The sequence below is a fragment of the Chaetodon auriga genome, chromosome 22 (assembly GCF_051107435.1).
Source record: "Chaetodon auriga isolate fChaAug3 chromosome 22, fChaAug3.hap1, whole genome shotgun sequence".
Taxonomy (NCBI): domain Eukaryota; kingdom Metazoa; phylum Chordata; class Actinopteri; order Chaetodontiformes; family Chaetodontidae; genus Chaetodon; species Chaetodon auriga.
Window position 1 is genome coordinate 6286619 of NC_135095.1, and position 22212 is coordinate 6308830.

The window sequence follows — 22212 nt, forward strand, 5'->3', positions numbered from 1 at the left end:
GTTCGCAGTCCATAATAATCATTACACGGTCTGCATCACGTTAACTCTACTGTAGGTGTGTCTGTGCCTCGCGAACATCTCACATTTCAGTGTTTTTTATTGTGGTCCTTCAATAGGAAAAAGCCTTTATTGCCTGTGCTTAAACGTTAGCTTCAGACTGCACGCTAATGGGAAGACGAGGAGAAAAGTGTCAGGCTCGACAAATGCTGCGCAGGAATATGTCAATGAATATCATCAAGTGAATTATTTCATTAAGATTACAATGCTTGTTGTCTCGAGATAACAGGTTCATTTATCTTGTTATCTTGAGAAAACAAAAGGCCAATCTCGAGATACTGAGATAATTTATCACAAGAAAATGACAGCTGCTCCAATAAAGCCTGTTATAATGGCGAGGAAAAGACGTCTGCAGGCCCGTCCAGCTCTACATAGTGACCCCCTCAGCATCTCCACATAGCCTGCACACACCTGTTGACCGTGACCTTTATAAGCCAATTTAAGGTGTAGCTAATTTAGTCGTGTCCTCAGATGAAAATGGATCCCAGCCACGCCTGAAGGAGTGATGAAGGGTTGACTTCCAGCTGCTGAGGTTTGATGCTGTAAGTTAAGACACCGAGATATTTCAGCAAGTGAACATCTGATGCGTTGATCAATACTGGGCACTGATCTGACATTTGCAGCTAAAATCAGCTGCTCAAATCAAGACGCCGTCTACGCCTGCTGGCATGGAGCTCTGACGAACACAAGTAGTGAGATGAAACAAGCTCGTGTTTTCTCACGATAACGGGTTGATTATCTAATTTTCTTGAGATAACAAAATAATTAACTGGTGATCTGGAGATAGATACTGCGATAAAGAAATAACTGCGAGCGCGGCCGCTCTCGCCTCCCGTAGATATCCCATCGAGAGAAGGAAACATGAACGGTGATGCAGTTGTAAGTGCATGCAGAACGCATTAAGGGCCGGAACACGTTTGGATGGGCTAGACCACATCTGGAGGTGCGTCCTCTGACCTGGGTCCACCAGCCCTGCCAGCCTAATTTGCATGTTGAGATTCGATCCCAGTGCAGGCAGAATCCAGATAAGAGGGACGATTATTAATACCAGGTGTGAATGAATACGGCGTGGGTCGGCTGTCATTATCCAGATACAGATCACATGCTCGCAGCAGGTGTAAATGGGGCCTAGATTTATGCTGCGCACCCACACACTCACACGCTCTGTCTACCCTCAGACGGCGGAGAGGCCCGCGTTCACGGTCAAACACACGGAAATGTTTGCTGTCGGTTTGTTCAGGTGGAGCACTGAGGAAGTTGGCCCAAAGCGGAATCTGCTGCGTCTCTCGGGCCAAGTCACGGCGAGATTTAGAACTGTGTGATCGCTGAATCTGACAGCGACCCCCTCTAAAGACAAATCCATCATGTGGTGTGATCGCTGCTTAAGCCTCCTTATCGGAGCTTGTCGCACTGTAGCACTGAAATGTGTATTTGGACGGAGACATTTCTTCCCAGACAACGTGATGCTGATGATGGTCCTTCATCCTTTTTCCATACATGCCTCATGCCTTCACTCACAGTCTCCCACATGCATTTAGACTTTTGAGTTTCTTATTTTCTGTTTACTCTCGAAAACTTCTCCCTTTGCTCTCCCTGCCATGCCGATACACTTAATCTGTCCTCACCTCTGTCCTCTCAGTCTTTTCTTCTGTCTTATACTGAATTGCTTTCACATTGCTTAATGCTTTATCCTTTTATTTACAGCCTACTTTTACACCATTCCTTTTAATGTTCCCCCGTTCAGCCTTCTTCACTCTTACTTATTTGTTTTACCTCTGTCCTGTTTCTTATTCCCTCTCCCGTGTCCCCTTTTAATCCCCGTGTCTCCCTCATAAACCCTTCTTACCCCTTTTCCCGCACTTATTCCTTTTACCCTTGTCCCTCTGCCGCTGCGTATTTCCATATCCCTGAGCTGATTCCCTTGTCCCCTCGCTTACAGCCTGTTGTATTCCCTGTCTCTCTTCTCATCCGTTTATCACTGGCCCTTGTTCTGTTAATCCCCGAGGGTTTTGTTTATTTGTGTTGGAGCTGCTTTTACAGCTTGCGACTGACCCCACCTATTTTCTCACCAGTCATTTGAACAGCAGGGCTGCTTTGCAGCTACTCCATCAATTAACATACCATTAGCATAATATTTGCATGTGTGCATTAGGGTGTTGATGGGGAGAGAAAATAACAGTTTTACAGGTTTTTTTTTTTCTTGTCTCAAAAAAATATAGATTTCATGGAATGACGTAAAAGCGCCCACGGGCTTCTTTATCTCGCTTTGATACTGCTGCTCAGTGAACGACATCATGTTTTCAAGTTTGCTGTGAAAAGTTATGTGGCTCTTGTGTGATTTGCCCACCTACACGTTAACATCTGTGATTAGCATTTCTACTCTCCTGATTTGTTATATCATCATTATGGTTTGATGAATATGTCAGTCTTTTTGGAGATGCTTAAAATGTAAGAAAAACGGTGCTCGGATCATTTTTCATAAAAAGAGAGAAGTTTTGCAAGTGTTTCCTGTGTACTGGAATGCTCCAGTGATAAAATTATTGAACTACAGTGAGCAAAGTCAGATCACTGAGGTCAAAGGTGAAGGAAAGGGACGAGAGGAGAGCAAGAATGAGACCAAACAGACAAGAAGGCTTATGAATGGAAGGAGAAAATGGGCACACATCATTGAGAAAGAGACAAGACCAACAATCACGGGCGAACATGTAAATATGTGAAAGAAATAAACAGATTCATACGTTTTGATGGATCAGACAGGGAGAGAGGGGTGAAAGTAGGCCAGCTGCTGCCGCCGAAGAAGCCGGTGAGTGTTTCATGCAGAGAGTGGCGGCTGAGCAGAGGGGCGACGTGTCAGGGGCGTCGAGCCAGTTTCCCAGTCTTGATTGGGGATCAGCCCGCGGGCCTCGCTGTTCCGCCGCGTGCCACGCCTGTCCCTCACACACGGCCGCTCTCAGATCTGTCACATTAGGGCCGTCGCTCAAACACTGACGGCGCTTTGTGATTGTTTGTCTCGTGTCACGCTGATTACTTTGCTCATTGAAACCTGACTGGAGGAAGTGGAGGAAGTTGCAGAGAGGAAGTCGCACCCGGAAATGAGGCTAATATCTGCTCGGTCATCGGCCATGTTTTCTTAAAACCGACCCAATCACGTCAGGGCTCGTTCTCTCCCCTGCAGACGTCAGATACGGTGGAGTGAACATAACTTATCATGTTTGTATTTAAGACACGAGGCCCGAGCAGCGCTGCCATGACAGGATGGGAAATGTTCTACATGTGAACGGCCACACATTAATCCTCCTGTATGTGTAGAACTACTCACGCTTAAATCATGGAAAATAAAGTAAGTGGGTGGCCATCGACCAAAATGATAAAAAAAATCTATATATTTAATATCCCATATGCTTGCATATCTCTATTTTATTTTGCATCTCAGCATCTTGTTACTCTATTTTTATGGTTTGAGTGCAGGCACTTTCTGATATGGGATTACTTTATGGACTCTTAATGCATCAGCCACCTAATATTAATGGCCAGGCACAGAGCCTCTTGCCACCTTTTTTTTTTTTTTTTTTTAGCATCACTGAGAATGAGGGACGACTGGGTGAAATATTTGAAATTTTTTTGCAGCTTAAGTACTTTGCTGAAATCATTTTTATGAGACTTTTATGATGGCCCTTTCCTGCTTTAATGATGCTGCAGTTTGTGTATACGTTAGTATGTTAGACAGGGGATTAGCCGGGCTGCCACAACCGGAGATGAAAGAACAAGAAACAGCGCTACCAGATAAATACATACTTGTAATAATATGTGGGTTTTCCAGCTTGAATTAATATCTAATTGTCAGCTTTTTCTTTTGTAATTCTGTTTCCTACAGAATCAGCTAGACAATTACAGATTTACAAAACAGACGACCTTTTATTTTTACCATTTATTTTTGAATATAAAATCACATTGAAAACTATGTTTCCTTTGGATTTTTGCACATCAGGGCCTGAGTATTGATTCATGTCAGCTGAGCTGCCTGGCCTACACTAACTGTGTTCTCTGCAGTAGAGACAGCTTTGTGTAATTTTGAAATTCTATCGCAAAGCACTCTATTAATGATTAAAAATACAAATAACATGTTGCAGTGAAGTCAAGTTTAATTCTAATATTGCTCATATTTTAATTCTACTCTGCAGCTCCGTGTGTGTGTGTTCAGTCGCACCTCCTGCATTGTGAGCTGTGTGCTCGCGCAGTATAAATGCAGTTCTATATAATATCTAGCAGGCCTGTTGGCCCTGGCTGCTCTGCTGCACTCAGCTCTCTAACTGCTCTTGTCTCTGTATAATCCCCCCTCCTCATGAATACATTAACGCCGGAGCCTTAAACTCAGCTTAGCTGGCGGCTCAGCGTCACAGCACATCCTATTACCGACTTTAAATCATTAATGTGACATCGTTTTCACTCAATTTCCAAACACCCACGGTCGAAAACTGCATATTTCACTGAGCCGGTGCGGCGCGAGGGCCGCGCTCGAAGTCACACAGTGGACTCGACGCATGCGCGCGGGGCGAGAGCGTTCAAAGCCAACACGGGCGCACGTGAGGCGCACAAGTTTTTCCGTGAGCTGTCAGAGATCAACAGAGGCAGGAGAAGTTGGAGCAAATGAAATGAGGTGGAGAACATGCGCAGAAATGGAGATTTGGAATAGTTTGCGCTGCTTTGTCTCAACTATTGTGTTTGAAACAGCCAGTGGATGATTGTGGTTTAAGCTGAGCTAACTCCTACAGTGCACCTTAGGGTGTGTGTGTGTGTGTGTGTGTGTGTGTGTGTGTGTGTGTGTGTGTGTGTGTGTGTGTGTGATTTGATCTGCGAGTCTCGCCACCGTTTGCTTCCTCCAGCGTCTCGCGTACTGCTGACAATAAAGGAAGGAGAAAAATCTGAATCCCCTTTCTTGCTCCTCAACTATTCACACATAAACCTTTTCTCAGGTTTTTACCTCCAGGCTGCCTCTGAAAAATTCACAACGCCCAGAGAACAACTAAGTCCTTCACTTACCGTAGGAGTTGTGGATCTGCCCCCATCGTGCCTCTTTATTGCATCAAAAGGGCTTTTTCTGTGGATGTGTGGAGCTATGGTAATTAGCAAAGCTCGTAAAACCATCTCCTCGGAGTGCATTTAACTGTTTTTATGCGCAAAGCGACTCCGGAGCGCGCGGTGGGGGTTGATTGCTGGAACATATGGACACAGATGGGGACAGCGTTTTAATGGGCGCGCGCTGAGTGGGGTTTTGTGTTTTTAACCCTTCAAAGTGGAGGCATGAACATCCTCAACATCCTAAAGCGAGCATCAATTAAAGATTTGCTTTTCAGCTGGCGACAGCAGCACAGGCGGCCGACATCCGGCGCTTTGACGGGGAGGCGGTCAGGGTACGCAGCCTCACCTCCACACACACACACACACACACACACACACACACACACACACACACACACACACACACACACACACACACACACCTCACACACACATTTTATCACTCCCCCCGACTCCTCATGTCCCTTGTTGTGCTTAATTAGGTTATCAGGTTGCTAACGGGCCGTGATTCGGCCGCGCGTCTCCCAGCTGGCCCTCTGATTGGAGGGGCAAGAAGGTGGACTTCCCATAATTAACATGTTGTTATGGAGATGATTGAATTGTTCGGTGACACACGGGCGGTGCCACCGCCCTGATGGCTCACATTGTGATGCTGAGCGGTGACAGAAGGTGGAAAACGTCAGTATTGGATGAACATTAATATGAATTTGTGTTGATAGTGTGAAAAGCTGATTGAACGTATTTCATTTGAACGCACCTACTCTTTTATTCATCCTTTTGCTTTTATTAATATCACACAAACACGTGTGGATGCGTTCACTGTCCTCTCCGCGGGTCTTATTCTGCAGGTCTTGCTGTATCCTCTCAAAAAAGAAGCACATGGCAGAGTATATTTGCATGTTTATGTGAATATGTTAGAACTGTAAAGCCATTGTGTGAATGTATGTGTGGAGGAAAGAAGTGACCAGGACCAGCACAAGTTTTACCGAACACATTGCTGTCTTTATTAGAGCCTTGTCTGGCAGTAATACTGAAAAAAAAGTGAACTTAGAACAGATGGTGGTGGCAGCCCACGGCTTTTTTTTCCTGTTTTTCTTTATTTCTTTGATATTTTTCTTCATTTTTTTTGTGTGAGTACTGCGACTCCGCTTTTCTGTGGCATGGATAACATCAATAAAAGAGACAGTAGGGAGAGAAAAAAGAAATATACAACTTATATTACACTGTGTTATGAACAAAATATAAATCTATAACTCTATGTTATATTTACATAATTATCTTTCTTGATTTTTCAAGTTGAGATGGTAAGATATTTTTTTTTTACTTGTTATAATTCTTACTTTGTTTTGAGCTCCACTCATGACTTTGATTGTCTTAAATAATATCATCATCATCATCATCATCATCAACATTGTCTTGATATGGGGACAGACCTTGCCAGCAGGGATGATTGACGTCTTAATGCCCCACCCACCCACCTGATTACCTAAAAATGGATTGATCCACTTAGTCCCCTCTTTCCAGCATCAGGCTGAACCATGATGTGATAACAGGGGTGACTATACAGCAAACTTAAGACCCAGAGGCTCATTATGTGGCATGTAGCGAACATCTACAGCGAGAATGATTGTGGGCATCACTACGTGGCAGCACACCTGAAGAGTAGTCATGGCTCCTGTAGTGTCGCGTGGAGCTAAAACAAAGCAAAGGGCTCCTGATGAGAAGTGACTTTAAAGATACTGTAGATCCGCCCGGTCGTCTCACACACACACACACACACAGTGGATCACCCTTGGTGGATCACGGTAAACACTGCTTTCCTATGATTTAAAAAAAAAAAAAAAAAACACCAAACAAAATATATGTACAGGATTTTAAATCTAGATTTCTAGATTTCAAGAAACAGAAAAAGGACAGCATAGGATTTGTTTGGTTGTCATGATAATCTCTTCATTTTAAAAGTGTGTGTGTGTGTGTGTGTGTGTGTGATTGTGTTTGTGCATGTGTATGTGTGTGGATCCGAGCCAAAGATGCTCCACTGTGTGCCGGTGAGGCGGCCAAACTAGTAAACGGGGACGGGACTCTTTGTTCACAGAAAACAGTTTCCAAAAGTGATAAAACTGATTTCTAAAAAAAAAAAAAAAAAAAAGGAAAAAAAAGAAAAAAAAGAGCAAAATAAAAGAGAGGAAACTTCACATTATACATTAGAATAACCATTACAAATAAAATAATAATAACAATAAAAAAAAATCATGTTCTTCTTTTTCTCTGACTGCACAGAGTCTGAGTGCTTTTTAGAAATGGGTTTGGACATGAAAAGGTTATGTCTTCAGCTCGGAGGAGGGCTGGCGTCGAGTCTGTCAGTCCAGCTCGCTGTCCTAACTCCGCCCGCCCACCCGTCCGCAGGATTAATACAAAACGAACGCATCAAAAAAGAAGGGAACATAAGAATGCGAAACAAAGCAAGGTAAAATGACAACTTTTGTTTAGCTCTAAATACCTACCAGCTAAATAGAATAATGTTTCATTGACTGTCATAGTTTCATATGGTCATAAAAACCAGATAAAGAGGAGAAAAATAAATTATACTGTACATAACTTACTAAACTTAGGAAACGCTGACCATCCTTATAATTATTGTTAATAATATTATTAGACTAGAGGCAGTTTGAAGAGAAATAATAAAATACAGTATTCAAATACAAACAGAAACACTGACTGGCTGACTTCACCTCGGCTCCGCCCACTGGGGGGGACAGCAGGATGTTGATTGGAGGGAGCAGGAAAACACTGACGGACAGAACAACAGTTGTGTGTGTTTGTGTGTGTGTGTGTGTGTGTGAGTGTGTGTGGTACAGTTAAGTAACAGCAGCAGTGTAAGTTGCCTGTCTTTCTGCATCCTGCTCACACTGAAAGAGAAGAGCTAGATTTGACGCATACGCCCGATGAATGAGTACGCACGGCACACACCGACACACACTCACACCGTCGGATGTTTCGAGCTAAGTCGTGCTGATGTTTCGTCCCGGACGAGATCAAGATATAAGGGACGGAGCGAGAAGAAAACTGGTGGATTGTCTCACAACACAGTGCTTTCGTATCTGCTCCGTGACGCCAGAGCGACTCCCCGTCTCCCCCCCCCCCCCCCGCCCCCGAAAATCTCTCTAATTGGGACAGTCCACGCTGTGCTGGTCAGTCCTGGCTGGACCGTCCCATCGGATTCTAAATGGGGGTGGGGGGCAGTCCCAAAAACACAGAGAAAAAAGGGGCGAACCGCTAACAGCACACTGCGAGGTCGAAGAAAAGATATGTTCTCGTTAAAAATAAACATGTCTGATGTCTTTCAGGTGCTTTACAACAAAAGGGGAAAAAAAGAAATGTCTCTTTTTTTCTATTATTATTCAAACTTGTAGCACAAAAACAACAAATCACATTCACAAGCCACTTATTGGCACCGTGTACCTGAGTGAGAATATTATAGAACCAAAGAACAAAAAAAGCTGTTTTTTTTAAAAGTGTCTCTTGATAATAAACAGGTCCGCCATCTTAAAGTGTCGTCTGTTAGCCTTTGACAGGTCCACTGCTCCGTCTTTCTGTTTAAAACGTCTCCTTTTCTACAAACGGGTCTAAAAGGTTGCTTTCTGAGTGTGATTTTTATTTCTCCTCACTCGTGGCATGACACTCTTGCAGTAGTACTTGAATATTCCTCAGCAAGCTTCAGGGCTGGCTCGGTCGTCTCTTCCTCCCAGACTCCAGTTTGTGTAACAGTCAGTGTGAGTGACAGGTCCTGTGCTTCAGTTGATTGATCAGATGCTGGTATCAGGACTCCAGTGGGAGGAGGGGGTCTGGCTCTGTTAAAAGAGTCCATGTTAGTCGGGGGGAGGGGGAGAGGGTGGCGGGTGTTGTGAGATCGGGACTCAAGGTGATTGGCAAAAAGAGAAAGTCTTCTTCCTGATCGGTGGGGGTTTGGGGTCGTGTGGGTTTAACCAGCTGTGATTGGCTTAAAAAAAAAGGCCGGCTCTCGCGCCGTCCTATTGGGTGATATGGTTGTCATTGTCGCTGGCATAATCGGCCTCTTCGTCCTCGTAGTCGAAGTCATCGTACACGTCGCCGTTGCTGTCGTCCAGCCGTAGCTCCTCCTCCTTGATTCGTGGCTCGTCCCCCTTCAGGCTGGGCATGTGGGGGGTCTGGTGGTGGTTGGCATTGGGCTCCGGGCTGCTGGACATGCTCGAGTGCTCTGAGGGCATCTGGGGTGAAGGCATTCCTGCCATGGACAGGGCACCTGGGTAAACCACGCCTGCAGAGGACAAGGGCAGCTGGCCCTGCTGCCTGAAACACACACACACAAGACGGATTTCAGTACAAGACAGGTTGCGGTCAGGTTTAAAAACATGCCGAAATGTCTTCTCGAGCAGTGGTTCCCTTCCTTTTCCTCTCTTCCTTAAAGAAATAGTTCCACTTATTTATTTTCTTGTCAGTTTGATGTGAAGATCATATATGATCCACACACACTCACTCACATACCGCGTTAAATATGAAGCTGCAGCCAGCAGATGGTTAACTTAGCTTAGCATAAACGCTGGAAACAGCTAGTTTTGCGCTGTTTAAAGGTGACAAAAATCTGCCAAACAGCACCTCTGCAGCTCACTAATTAACACGATATATCTCTTTATTTGATCAGAACAAAAATTCAATAAACAGTGCAGGTTGGGAACCAATGTCTCAGAGCTTATACGAGTTAAAACTTTAAACCTGAAGTATGAATTACAAGGTAATCAATTTTTCAACAATCGTTAGAAAAAAGAAACCAATAACCCTACATTAGAGAAATGATTTCAAAGCTTGTGGATGGTGTTGATTTACTGAACATTTATGGAAACAATGTAAAAGTTTTTACTGTTTTTAGTTTTCCTTGAAGCTCACATCCAACATGAATTATGATACGTGATTAATTAAAATAGAGTAAAATAACAAATACTGGATTCTGCTGAAGCATAAAACTTGTTGCTATCTTATAACACACACGCATACACACATACACATACACATACACACACACAAAAAAAAACTAAAACTAAAACAGTCCCCCTCATCAGCAGTCTTACCCCACGCTGAAGTATTGTCTCATTTCCTGTCTGCGGGACCTCATGATGGCCTTGTACTCGCCGATGCGCAGCTTCTTGCCGTCCACCAGGCAGGTGCGTTTGGGCCGCGGCTTGTACTTGTAGTCTGGGTACTTCTCCAGATGCTGCTTGCTGAGGCGAGCCTGCTCCTCGTAGTAGGGCTGCTTCTCCAGGTTGGTCATGGCTTTCCAGCGCGAGCCTGCACAGACACACAGCATCATGGCGATCAGTTTTGGAGGTTTATGATCAGTATATAGAACAAAATGATAAAAATCAGCTATTTAAATTCAGCATGTACGCTGGCAATGTGAGGAACTATGTGTGGCATGCCCGACTCTACATCACATGTGCATACTGACACACGTGTGATGGCATTTAAGCAACTTAAACACACACACAAACACACACACACACACGCTGGTGGAAGTTTCACCCGCAGAGCCAGAAAACGGTTAATGAGGAGAGTGGCGAGGACGACGCGCGCTCATCTAAACAAATGAAGACTTCACTTAACCTGCCGTCGTCTCTCTCAGCTCAGTTTCGGCTCAGAGGTTTGCAGTATCAGACCCCTGCATGTGTGTGTGTGAGCGTGTGTGTGTGGGTGTAATCTTGAGCATGTCTTCCCCTGTGTGTTTCATATCTGGTCTGAATTTGCACTTGACTACTGTATGTTTAATGGGTAAAAGCTGTCAGCACTTGGCTGGTCTCTCTCTCTGTCTTTCTCTCTCTGTTCTGCGATCTGTTAGCAATCGAGAGAGAGAGACAGAGACAGAGGGGGGGGGGCTTATTAAAACCAGATTTCCCTGTGTTATAAAACGCTTAGGAGCTCTTTAAAATGTCAGGGCCGATCCCGGCGGTCCGGGGGAAATGTCAGGCGGCCTCGCGCTGCTTGTTTAATGCATAATGAATTATATCATCATTTGTCGGAGCCGTGCTCTCCCCAGCCGTTCATTAACAGCCGCTTACGCGATGCTACCGCTTGTAATGAAATCACCGTGCGTGTGTGTGCGAGTGTGTGTGTGAGAAAGGGGGAACTAGAACCTGCAGTACATGGGTTAGGGGACACAGGTGGGGCAAAAGCACCCGTCACTCAAAGCTGACTCTGTGTGTGTGTGTGTGTGTGTGTGTGTGTGTGTGTTTTACCGAGGATCTTGCTGATGTTGGAGTTGTGCATGTCGGGGAAGGCCTGGAGGATCTTTCTCCTCTCGTCCTTGGCCCAAACCATGAAGGCGTTCATTGGCCGTTTGATGTGCGGCTCGGTGCTGCCGCGACCCCGAGCCTCCCGGAATATTCTGGACTCTGACACGCTGGGGGAGCCTGAGGGGGAGGAGGGCAAGGTGAGGACAGGCAGATAAAAAGTCAGACATACTGAAAACAAATACAGTTGCGAAAGAGACAGTGAAAAGATGACCTTTAAATAAGGAGATTTCACTTTTTTTTTTACATAAACTGAAAGATTTAGAGTTTTCCTTAATGGGCTCAATTCTTTTGCTTCTGAATTTAAATAAGTCATGTAAAAATGCATAGAAATATACGAAAAATATACTGTCAGTAACCCTCACAACAGCATGTTGTTGATGGAAAAGGAAACTCCAGAAAGTAAGAAGAGTCACATTTTCCAATCCTTCTTCAGAGTAATTACAAAAAAATAAAAAAATAAAAAAAATCACACGCTTTTTCACACCTGCATGCGTGCGTGCGTGCTTACCGTCAGAGTCTCCGCTCATGGTGAAGTCCAGCATGGCGTGGCTGAACTTTTCCTCCGCCTGCTGCTTCAGCTGCTGACTCAGACTCTCCAAGGCAGCCTTGTCCTAAACAACACAAACAGTTGACAGTTGCAGTCGGTCAGTGAGTGAGTCAGAGAGTGTGAATGTATGAATGAGTGAAGCCACGGGCCCGTAGTGGTGCTGAATAATTGTCCAATTTACTTTCAAACCCAAACACATCATCGTTCTCGTACTTGATTTTAAATGGATTTTTCTTTTTGCCTTCAGGTTTTTAATCTGTGACATGATTTACTTCATAGGAAAGACTGAAAACAGCGATTGTTTAATTCGACAATAGAAAATCATAATATTAAAAAAATCACATTTAGATGCCTGTTGGCCTGGAGCCAATCTGTTAACAGGAAAATCAGTTTTAAAGATGTAGAAACTCTCCGACAGATGTATGAATGAATCCGTCATATTTTCCCTTTAATCTGAAATAAAGCAGTTAATAATCATTTTTTCATAACGCGGATCCGTACAGAGAGGAATGAGAGCGGCGGTTTGAGCAGTCAGTTTGTGTTTTGGTTTGTTTCTATGTAAATTTGCGGAAATGTTAATGTCAACATCAAATTGTTAGAGTGCTGTACGCTTGCATGCTTGAACACACATCTGTGTGCATGTTTGCATGTGCAAGAAAGCTGATTACATTTAGTCCTATTTGGATGTTTACTGTTTGGTGTGTATACTGTATATAATATGTGTGTGCCTGAGTGTGTGTGTGTGTGTGTGTGTGTGTGTGTGTAGCCACTGCTGGCAGCCACCTGCGAGAGTGGAGTGCAGCGGCTTGCCTCTCTCTTGCAGAGGCCCCCGAGGGTCGACGCATTAGAGAGAGAGAGAACGAGCGAGTGCAGCGCGGACGAGAGCGAGGCCACGCCGCACGGCCCCCTGGGTATTTATTACAACCAATAAAAGGCTGATTTACTGAGCATTTACATGCTTAATGCAAGCAGCCGGCGCACTCTACGCTGGAACCTGACTGTCGACGAACACACACACGCTCGCACACACACACACTCACATACCGCGGTGCGCCAGCGCCAGCATTTTACAGTTTAATTATACAATTAGGAGCGGTACCCAAAACACTGTCGTCTTCTAAAACAACCTTCCAAAAAGTGTCCCTCTCCATTTACATGTGACCCTGGCGAGCTGGCTGGCTGGATGGAGGGAGGGCAGAATGATAATGAAATGCATTTCCTCTGTTTTTAGTCCAGCAGAGTTTAATTGTTAGAGATAATTTCCCCCCAGAATGGAATAAATACGGCTAAAAAGACAGGCAGGGCAGAGGGAGAATATGAGGCAGAGGCGTGCTGCAGAAAGGATCTTTTTTGTTGTTGTTGTTTTTTTTGCAAGTCATTTTATTCTGAATGTATTACGTTTTAATAAATGATCAATAATCTGCCGGGGGGTTGGAATGATTTAGTCATTTTCCAGGTGAATCAGAAAGGTTTTAGGAATTTTCCTCATTTCACACAAACGCTCAGATCATTAAAACGCCGTTCAAGGAAAAAAAAAAAGATATATCTCACACATCACATGCTTCAATTAGCTGTTACAAAGGGCTTTTTGCTGTGTGTGTGCGCGCGCATGTGTGTGTGTGTGTGTGAGACAGAGACGGAGATGAACAGGGAGACAGAGTGGATGACAGGCTAGTCTGACATTAAGCCCCAGTACAGTACATAAGAAAAGTGGATTGAATGGCTGACACTGGAGCCGAGACACAAAGTAGCGACAAAACTAATCCTCTGAGTGTGTCAGAGATGACACTGTTGTATCTACCGGCTTCACACTCATGCAGCACAAAGCCAAAGGGCCGGGGAAACAGGAGTCAGTGTGCGCCGCGTGGCGTCGGGGCTGAGAAAGAGGCATCTGAAATTCCAGGATTTTAGATTAAAACCGACTATCATATGAGACACTACGTGCCAAAAAACATCCATTCTCAACGGTGGTTTTACATGAAAAAATATATTTTCTGGTAAAAAATATATTCCTGGATGAGGCTGATATAATTCTTAATAATTCATTTCCACCATTAGAACTGGTACGAGATGATAAAAGAAAGCCTTATTTTCTCAGCTCATTTCACTGAATTCTTACACAATGTGTGTGCTATCAGATAAGAACGAACACAAAATGATAAAAATGATGTAACAAAATTATTTCTAGTATTTTACTATTCCCCGCGGTGGAGTAAAAATGAATGAACGTGTGGAACAAGCTGTAAAATACGCTCCTGAAAAACGTCCCGATGTTCCTTCACCTCCCAGCAGAATTAATCAATTTCCCTGACTTCCGCTGGTCTGAATCTAATTGGCTGTGAGACTAAAGCCTTTATACTGTATCTACAGTATATTCCACATTTACACTCGTAAATGCGTACAAACCACCTGGGCTGAATATAGAGATCAGTGTGGGTTTGACTGTTTGAAACAAATCAGACGAGAGAGTAAAAAAAACGAAGAAAGAGACAGATAGAGCTGTTGAATGTCAGCGGTTCAGATGCTTCAAGCACACTGTTACTGTGTGTGTGTGTGTGTGTGTGTGTGTGTGTGTGTGTGTGTGCGTGCATGCGCGTGCACCAGCTGACTCCCAATGTGTTTAACAAATAACCACAATTTAGCCACGCTGCCGAGGAGCCGGCGCCGTCACTTCACATTACCGTCTCCCCGACGCTCCGCTCTGCCACACACACACACACAAGGCGCAAACACACACACACGCACATACGCGCGCGCACACACACATAAACATGCGTGTAGCCCTGCAGTGCGCCTCACAGACACACTCATTACCTCTGCGACGCCTCTGGTTTTACCTTATCTGGCCCTGTTTAGCTTCAACACATTTCAGCGAGCACATTGTACACCGATTTACCTCCTACATAGTGCAGTGCGGATGGCATATGGCAAGACAAATTATTACACGCTGACAATGAGACGGTGCAGCCTGTGATGACTTTGGAGACATTTTTCCTGCATTTGTTTAGAAATGAATTTAGACCTTCGGAATCAGCTGGATTTTTTTTTCTCTTGAGATAATACTCTAATTCATCAGGGCATCCACACATCGCTGCTGATGCTGTTGATCGGCGGGAATCATAATAATTAGAATGTAATTTACATTTTAACGGATGCAAGAAAGAGATGCATCAGTAAGAACTGTGAGCAGTGTATTTCAGCAGAACAAATACAAATAAAGACTTCAAATTAAACAAGTGGTCTAATGTGGACATTTAAAGATGACGTGCAACGCATCAACACAATACAATATCATATCATATTGTGTCATTTAAAGTGACAGCTGACCTTTTGAACTTTTGCTGTTGTGACTTGAGGTTGAACTCGTGAAGCCGTAACACACTTTGTGACCATAATATCTCATGAGAACAAAATACTATGATTGCTGGTGGCGAATAAGCACCACTTTATGTTCCAGATTTTAATGTGGAGAAAACACTTGCTGTTATCCTCAGGAAATTGAGCAATACAGAAAAAACCCTAAATTTCCGTGCCTTTAATCCTTTGGGGCTGTTGTCACACTTTGTCGCCTGTTGCTAAGGTTACAGCACCATCCGATACCACGTGCTGCTACATAGATGTGATTTAAAGTGGCCAACCTTGTCCGAGCGTCCATTGTTGAGGCTGAGGTTGCTGACGGCGGCAACCTTGGCGTCCAGGATCTGCTGCTCCCTCTTCAGCTGCTCCTTCATCTGCCGGGCCTTGGCCGCCGACTCGTGGTCGCTCAGGTAGGCTGTGGAGGACAGCGACGACAGCAAGTCTGCTGAGACGCAGATGGAAAGACAGACGGAGACAGACAGAGGACGAGACATTAATTTGGGTTTGCATTAGTGGTGAGTAAAACCGTTGATGTGTCTTCAGCTGCTGTGTTTGGATATTTAAATAAGAGAGAGAACAATGAGAGAGATATTTGGGATTGTATTTACAGTTGGATAAGTGTGTGTGTGTGTGTGTGTGTGTGTGTGTGTGTGTTTGGGAAGCTGGCAGGAGGTTTTCATCCAGAAAAAAATCTTCCCTTGAACCATGAGGTAAAGACATTAACATACACTTGACGAGGGGAGTTTGCCGGGGCATCTGTGTGTGTGTGTTTGTGTGTGTGTGCATGTGCGCGTGTCTCCCTCTCAGACTCGCACTCAAACACTGACCACTTGACTGGCGAGCTGGGTGTGTGAGTCAGAGTGTGCCCCTGGCTAGCCTTGCTACAAGCTGCCCACTGCCTGCCCACCGCCTCCCCACCTGCCCTCAGCCGTAAACAGACAGACAAAAACAAACTAAACAAACACAGCCACTCACTCACAACCTCGACCCCTGGACATCTCCTTTAAATCCCATTAAAACACCCACCTTTCACACACACACACACACACACGCACATCTGAACCCTCACATTTCCACTTCATAGCGAGGTGGCCAGATGACTCTTATTACAGCTAAAAAGTCCTGCTAATTTCCCCAGTTGAGAACATCTGTCCCACCACACAGATCACATCTCCCCGCTCCTCCTCGCCGCATATTATTTGTATTATTTCCGCAGCTTAGCCGCCGATGAGGCATCTGCTCTGACTGTGTGTATGTGTGTGTGTGTATGTGCGAGGCAGCTATCGCCTCTCTCTATCAGTGGGGTTAGCTCTTAACAAAGAGCTGTGGCTGGCTTATGGGGCCTTTATCAGCTCTAATCCGCGCTGCTAATGCCATCTCAGGCCAGATTACCAGCTTCAGATTGGTAATGACAGAGCCGTGAACTCTTTCAGAAGTCATAACTGGAAAATCTGGATGTGAGCGGGGCCAAAAAAGGGTGGCGGCGGTGGTGGTGGTGGGTGTCGAGAGAGGACAGAGGAGGGAGAGCAGAGAGGGCGATGGAATCGGGTGGCAGTCAATTTTAATCTGGAGTCAAAAGAGAGGAAGGGGGGCAGAGAGATATTCTTGTGCTCGCAAATGTGTGTGTGAGTCTCGCTTAAACTGACAGCGATGCCAACCATCCAGACGAGTGAATGTGACCCAGATAGAAGGGGAGGAGGATTTCCTCTCTCTCAGTCTGCACACACAAGTTTTGTCTCTCTCTGAGCGCCAAATCTCAACAGACAGGCGCAATATACTTTTGAGCACAAAAACCACTCCGGCAGGGAGGTCAGGGGGAGCTGCAGTGTTTCATGACAGGGACAAAGACAAATGTGTGATCATGGGAGAAGTTGCAGGCGCTGACAGGCCTTCAGTTTGGTTTGAGATGGGTAGATGGATGGATGACGGGTGAAGTATGAGGAGGAGACACGCGCCTTTGGCTCGGGAGGTGTCGGGAAAGGGAGAGGTGTGCTGTGGAGGAGTTAGCAGAGGGGAACCGAAATTCATTCAGACAAACACGCAGAGAGGGAGTGGAAGGTGAGGCGAGTGAAAACGCACCCCGTTTAATCTTCTGTTCACCTGCAGATATGACCCAGATTCTCTAAAAGCCTTAGTGAGCATAAACGCTGTAACAATGCAGGAGCAGTCGGATCTTTTGCTGTTTTGCACTTATTTATGAGCTTGTATGCACCATTTTTCCAGGCATAAGTCTTTATGACACACATTTATACAACACTGCGCCTCATTAGGAGTGACGCAGAACTGATGGAGTGTATTTTAAACGAGGACCGGCTCCTTTAAAGTCAAATGACCCTGATCACTAGAAAAATGAGTACTTTTAAAGGGCTTGTAACCTTTTACAGTGTTAAATTCTTACAACCCTGAAAAGCTGGGGTGTAAATAAAAACAGAATGCAATCATTTCCAAACAAAGTGTGTTTAGGAACAGTTTTACGAAGTGTTCCTGAGCTCATGAACTAACATCCTTTATACAATCATGTGTTCACAAAGTGGTGAACCTCTCTCCATCCTCGCTTGTGAACGACTGAGCCTCTCCAGGATGCCCCTTTCATACCCAATCATGACACTATCACCTGTTACCAATCAACCTGTTTACCTGTGGAATGTCCCAAACAGGTGTTTCTGGAGCATTACACAACTTTCCCAGTCTTTAGTTCAGTTAGTTTAGTCTTTAGTTTATTCAGAATAAGCAAATATTTACAAAAATCAATAAAGCTGATGAGGTAAAACATTAAATATACTGTCTTTGTACTGTTTTCAAGTGAGTTTATGTCAAAAAGAAATAGCAAATTATCACATTATGTTTATTTATGTTCTACACAGTGTCCTAACTCTTGGAATTGGGGTTCTGTGCATATTACTGTGCATATGCATTGATATGTAAATTGGTTTACTTTGCAAAAATGCACCATATTTTATGCGTTTTGTATGTAAAATTGTAATCTGTATGTAAACAGTACAATATTTCCCTCCCAAACGAGACTAAAATGGAAAATTTATTTAGTTTTATTCCTCCACTGCCAACTATATAAAACATTTCAAAGTGAAACGCTGTTTCTTTAGCATAAAACACAACTGTCACTGTTTCAAACAACCCTCTGAGGTCCAGTATGTCCCATTTCAGAGAGAAAACACAGAGAATGTGTGCGTGTGATGTAAAGTGGATGAAATGTATGATGAGATTTTCTGAGTTCTACGTACATTGCAGGGCACTGGATCACTCACTAGAATTTTGCCACCTTTTTAATTTCCACTAAATGTGTGTCTGTTCTTGTTCCTGTCTGAATTTAAATGACCTGAACACACATTCATACTCTCTACCACCCACCCACACACACACACACACACACACACACACACACACACACACACACACACACACACACACACACACACACACACACACACACACACAGAGTCCCACATCAAAACGACCGCCTCTGGACTCTTTTCCAATTTGTCTGCCCTCTCTATCCCCTCTGAACTTGTAACAGGAATCCTAATACGACTATGAACTGTCATAACAAATGCGCTGGTGAGCGTCTAACCTCAGTGGCAACAGATGGGACCCTGAGCTACAACAGAACTGGGATCTGCAGCACAAAACACGTCGGTCTCTACACACAAATAATTCAGCGGGGATCACACACAAACTTTAAACACTGTAATCCATTTTTCTGAACAAAAAACATCTGGGACCGCAAATCCACTAATCTGATATTAAATCCGCCGATTTGTTGAAAAACAGTGAGATTAGCCAAGAAGTCAGAAAAAAATTACTAACTGCCTATTGCATAGGAGGAGGAGGTGGGATTGGGAGCTTTTGTGTGCGTTTGAGTGTGTGTTTGAGTGTGTGTGCTGTCATTGTGTCATTAATGCTGGGTGTTTGCGCTGTCCTGGCTCATGTAAGAGCCTTGTCTAATCTCATTGGTGATACCTCCTGTCTGTCATGCGCTCCTCTCTTTATTATTCCCCCGCTTCATCACTCGGGAAAAAAAAAAAAACAGTGCTAATCCCCATCTCTCTCTCTCTCTCCTTCCCTCCTTCCCCTCACTCCTATGTCTCTCTGTCTCTTTCAGTCACTAATAAACACATAACAATGAAGCAGCCCGCAGGCAAATAGCGACATGGAAGAAAAACACAAACACACTAATTATAGCCTGTTACATATGTGTAATATTTGAACTATCAGTGTTGCGTGAAAAGTGGATTAAGAGTACAAAATGGTGATTCATTTATGTCATATTTTATGTATGCGTGCATATGGCCGGGTATGATTATGGTACTGGCACTAGCAACAATGGCAATACTACGAGGAAAATGCTATTCTTGTCAACCCCACCACCAGCGAGGCTATTAGTATGTTCCTTAAAGATGCACACTGTCAGAACAGGAGGAATTTGCAAAGACAAAAGTGAACATTTTATTTTATGTGTGCAATACATCAGTGCATTCACAAGTGTTTGTTAAGACGCGTTGTGTGTGACTTCGTGAGCATTTAGAGGAAAATTAGGCGGCCGTTTGTATTAATATAATGCTGCATTCACCGCATGAATAGCTGAGATCAGGGGACACCTGACCTGTCTGATCATCTGACTGATTTCTATCACCTTTGTTGTACCAACAATAGTGATGATAATCAGAGAATAGCCATTTCCTTTCTCCTCACTCCTTCAGCCTGGCATTGTCTGCATGTAAGCAGATTTAATGTTGTTAGGTGGGTTATTTTGTATCGTCCTGTATGTCACCATACAACAGCCTGTTGTGCACAAGCATTGTGGCCATTTCTCTGGCACTGTTTTTCATGGCTGTAGCAAAGTAGCTAGCTAGCTTTGTACTAAGATGACATATTTTCCTGTGTGTGCTTGCGATGGATTCTCAAGTCCACTTACCAATTGAGCTGACTCTGGTCGGTGGTCCTCCGATGCTGGAGGGGGCGGCGCTGTGCTTCATGGAGCCGGCGTGGCCCAGCTTGGTGGCGGCGGCAGCAGCAGCAGGGACCTGTGGGGAAGTTGGGGGGGAGTTGGGTGACTTGCTCTCGGATGCCTTAGGCTTGGCCGACAGGTTCAGTGGCTGTGCACCCTCACTGTCCTGCAAAAACCAAAACAGCACAGTTTCGCCTGCTGTGACCACCGTAGGAATTTAGAAGCGGGAGGCTAGGGGGGGGACCCCTCCCCCTTCCTCACAGAGACCACTCGCAATTGAGGATTTAACATGTACCAATTAAACGGGAGCCCATGCACAGCAATCTAAGGCAAGCCTGGTGGGACAGATGAAAAGGTGCATGCCACTGCCCGTATCCAAACAGCTCATCATCATCAGCGAAACACTTAACAGCACAGACAAAAGTAAATACTGATATACTTTGGTGCAAACCACTGACATTCACATGCAAAATAACTGACTCCCCATCACAGCAAAAGTCGAGAACATTCATGCACATGCATGTGCACACTCCACATGCGGGCTCCAGTAAACATGCACTGTAATGCTGCTCTTCCACATGCTTCAAACAAGGCCAGTGGCATGAGCAACAATCAAGCACCTGAGGAGAAGAAACGCCTTGAAATCATTCTCAGAACTACACTGGATGCCTGTGTCTGTCTTTGGACAAAGAATAACACCTCCCTGAGACGTCCTCTACAGCTGTGAGAGTCTGAAGACACAGTGACATCTCAATGTATCAAACAGCAAACCAAACAGAGGCCCGTCTGCCACTTCAATGTGCACTTGCTCCATTAGAAACAAGAGACCTCCATGGCTGTGAACATGGGAGTGTGTGGAGGGAACAGCGGAGCAGCACTTTGTGCCTCAAAGACACATACACACACACACACACACAAAGCCCCAGCAACCAATCAATAACTTCTGAAGTAGTTTTGAGATCCATGTTGCTGATGCCAGCAATATTCCTATATTAAAGTATTACAATGTCAAACAGGACTTAGTATTAATATGTATGTACCATTAAATTCAGTCATTCATCTAAATCAAAGGATGTCTGAACACAGCGATAAACTCAGTACATGTAACAGACAGCAGCCCCTAAATGAATCGGCATGTGGACCACCGCAGGACGCCGGGGGGGTGTTATCGCGTTAATTGTCATGGCAACACCACCCCTGCAGATGACCTAATCCAATCAGGGGCAGCCTCAGAGGGTCACATGACAGGAAGGGAGGAATTAGATCGCCGAGGGGCCAGATGTACACAGACCGCTCTGTGTAATTAAAACTCCACAATTAAAAGGCAGACACAACATGGGCTCCCCAGAAAAGATGCACAGCAGCAGTGTCTATGAGGTTTAGGAATGCAGTGTGTGTGCTGTTTTACATGATTTGGTTTTATGACAGTCACATATTAATTCTTTTAAAATATACATTTTCTAAAACTGAATGATCTAGATCTAATCTTAGATCTAATGATCTAATCTATTTATTACAGGTGTGGTGTTATTGCAGCTGAATTGAAATAGAGTAGAATAGAGACATTATTTTTCTTTATTTTCTGGTCATTAGTCTAATTGCTGCTTAGACGAAGTAGAATCCAGCATACAGTGAGATCCAAAAAGAGAGCAAGTACTGTGTGTGTGTGTGTGTGTGTGTGTGTGTGGTATATCCACTCATTAAGGCCGACTTTCCCTGATTCCCACTCCTTGAGTCGTACTAAGCCTTATGAGCCCCTCACAACTCAATTAAGCCCTTCCAATTAAGCCCCTACGTGTGTACGAGCCTATGTGTGTGTGTGTGTGTGTGTGTGTGTGTGTGTGTGTGAGAGAGATCACCACTTCGCGTGCGTGTGCATGCGT

General features: G+C 44.5%; 1 protein-coding gene across 6 annotated transcripts in view; it reads right to left on the reverse strand.

The window, feature by feature from the left end:
- Positions 1–6116: 6116 nt before the first annotated feature.
- sox5 (SRY-box transcription factor 5) overlaps positions 6117–22212 on the reverse strand; it is a 220911-nt gene continuing 204815 nt past the window's right edge. For 3 of the 6 annotated variants that reach the window (XM_076721791.1, XM_076721790.1, XM_076721788.1), the window contains 6 exons: positions 20297–20495; positions 15645–15808; positions 11968–12070; positions 11403–11576; positions 10242–10458; positions 6117–9465 (listed from right to left, as the gene is read on the reverse strand). In XM_076721791.1, coding sequence (XP_076577906.1) covers positions 9168–9465; positions 10242–10458; positions 11403–11576; positions 11968–12070; positions 15645–15808; positions 20297–20495 — 1155 coding nt within the window. In that variant the 3' untranslated portion in view covers positions 6117–9167. The remainder of the gene's footprint in view (positions 9466–10241; positions 10459–11402; positions 11577–11967; positions 12071–15644; positions 15809–20296; positions 20496–22212) is intronic. The other 3 variants (XM_076721793.1, XM_076721792.1, XM_076721789.1) reach the window with 3 other exon arrangements.